Source organism: Colobus angolensis, unplaced genomic scaffold (genome assembly GCF_000951035.1).
Source record: "Colobus angolensis palliatus isolate OR3802 unplaced genomic scaffold, Cang.pa_1.0 Scaffold39, whole genome shotgun sequence".
Lineage (NCBI taxonomy): Eukaryota > Metazoa > Chordata > Mammalia > Primates > Cercopithecidae > Colobus > Colobus angolensis.
The window spans coordinates 2126359-2128866 of NW_012117265.1; the positions used below are offsets into that span (position 1 = coordinate 2126359).

Below are 2508 nucleotides of genomic sequence, written 5' to 3' on the forward strand. Positions count from 1 at the left end.
AGGGTCTCACTCAGTTGCCCAGGCTGGAGTGCAGTGGCGCGATCACAGCCTCACTGCAGCCTCGAATCCATCGGCTCAAACAGTCCGCCTGCCTCAGCCTCCCGAGTAGCTGGTGCCAAGCCTTTCATGCAACCCTCCTCTGGCCTGGCATTCAGTGCCCCTTCCCTGATAGTTCTGGACTAAGACGTGCTCAAAGTTCTTCCCAGTTTATGGTTAAAAGAAACAGATCATGGCCGGGTGCAGTGGCTCACCCCTGTGATCCCAGCACATTGGGAGGCTGAGGCAAGCAGATCACGAGGTCAGGAGTTTGAGACCAGCCTGGCCAAGATGGCGAAACCCCGTCTCTACTAAAATACAAAAATTAGTTGAGCGTGGTGGCGCAAGCCTGTAATGCCAGCTACTCAGGAGGCTGAGGCAGGAGAATCGCTTGAACCCGAGAGACGGACATTGCAGTGAGCCGAGATCACACCACTGCACTCCAGCCTGGGTGACAGAGCAAGACTCCGTCTCAAAAAAAATAAAGAAAGAAACAGATTGCAATGGGGCTTGCCTGTGCACAGGAAGCAAGCTTCCAAGGCTAGATTTGAACCCAGGGTTGTCGGGTCTGAAGCTTCAGTCTCCCTTCTGGGATGGACAGGATGGGAGAGGCCAGGAAGACCAGTTTTCTGTCATTGGCATGACAGTGCTTGGGTTCTAGGGGGGACCCCCCTGAGGTCTGGGACTACAGCCTCCAGGCAACTCAGCTGGGAATGTGGGCCACCCTCGCTCATCCACTGTCACGGTGGCTCCATGACCTCCAGTGACCTCATATATATATATATATTTTTTTTTTTTGAGATGGAGTCTTGCCGTGTCACCCAGGCTGGAGTGCAATGGTGTGATCGCGGCTCACTGCACCCTCCGCCTCCTGGGTTCAAGCGATTCTCCTGCCTCAGCCTCCCAAGTAGCTGGGATTACAGGTGTGAGCCACCGCGCCTGGCTTTTTTTTTTTTTTTTTTTTTTTTACTGGATTTCTTTTTCTTCTGAGTTCAGCCTCAGCTCCTAGAGTGGCCTCAGCTGGGTAACCAACGGGAGTCGAGTTATCCATGCCAGGCCTGCAGTTTCACATCTGTGGCAATATGGGACAGATGACACCATTGTATTCGATGACACCTCCCAGATGTTACAAGGCTGGCCCTTGTTCGTTCAGGGGGTATGTTTGAGTGCCACGGTGTGCCCGGACTCTGCTAGGCAGCAGAGAGACAAGATACAAGTGACGTGGCTCTCCTCCCACTGCTGACGGAGGAGTCAACACAAGAGCAGACAACACTCTAGAACTAGAGAGAGGCCCAGATTGTGACAGGAGCCACACCAGAGTGTGCTTCATGGAGGACGGAAGCAACTTTTGTGCCAGGACTTAAAAAGATAAGCTGGCGGGTGCTTAGGCTCAGGCCTGCAATCCCAGCACTGTAGGAGGCAGAGGCGGGCAGATCACTTGAGCCCAGGAGTTGGAGACCAGCCTGGGGAACATGGCAAGACCCCTTCTCTACAAAAAAATTAAAAAATTTGGCCTGGCGCAGTGGCTCATGCCTGTAATCCTAGCACTTTGGGAGTTAAAACACAACACTTCCCAGCTGCCCTTGTAGTTAAGGTCCGGCCAGTGAAATGTACGTGGAAGTGTTACATGACACTTCTAGAAGGATTCTTAAAAGACAAGTACAACCTTTCTTCCCCCTTCCTATTTCCTGGAATGTGGGGTTGATGGCTGGAGCCCTGGCAGCCATACTGCCACATGGATAGATGGGTGCAGTCCCTTAGGGATGACAGGAGCCTGGTTCCCTGATGATAGCAGAGCCAGAAATCAACACAGACTTGTAAATGGGGGAGAGAAGGGAGAGAACCAATCTCAACTTCTACCTTGTGTAAGCTGCTGGTTTGGGAGGTTTTCTATGACAGATACCAACACAAATCCTAACTGATTGAACATGTACTCCAGTCCAGGGCCGGCCAGTCATGTGTTCATCATTCTCCCATCCTCGGTGGCTTGCACACCACCGGCCCGCCTGCGGGAGGAGAGAGGGAGGTGGGGTCCCACCCACACAGTTGTCCCCGGTACAGCTTTGTCTTTGGATGTGTTAGTTCCATGAACTTGGACTTGGGTTTCATGTCCCTTTCCATGACTGAACTTAAGTGCAGTTCTTTCTTAATCAGGGGCGTTTTTAGGCAGAGGGAACAGTCAGCTTTAACAGCATCTGAGCACATTGGGCGGACACTGAAACGGTCCATTCAGGTGACCCTCGGAGGTCCTGGGGTGAGAAGGCTGAACCGTTGGCCTCCAGGGAGATCAACCTAGACAAGAGGGATAAGGGCCGGGCGCGGCGGCTCAGCCTGTCATTCCAGCACTTTGGGAGGCTGAGGCGGGTGGATCACAAGGTCAAGACGTCGAGACCATCCTGGCCAACATGGTGAAACCCCATCTCTACTAAAAACACAAAAACTAGCTGGGCGTGGTGGCGGGCACCTGTAGTC

At 52.9% G+C, this 2508-nt stretch overlaps 1 protein-coding gene across 1 annotated transcript in view; it reads left to right on the forward strand.

Annotated features, from left to right (window-relative positions):
• The window catches only part of SPC24 (SPC24, NDC80 kinetochore complex component), a 21650-nt gene extending 20115 nt beyond the window's left edge, over positions 1–1535 (forward strand). The window contains exon 5 of the mRNA XM_011954820.1: positions 1190–1535. Within this exon, the coding sequence (XP_011810210.1) occupies positions 1190–1230 (41 nt within the window). The 3' untranslated portion in view covers positions 1231–1535. The remainder of the gene's footprint in view (positions 1–1189) is intronic.
• Positions 1536–2508: the final 973 nt, after the last annotated feature.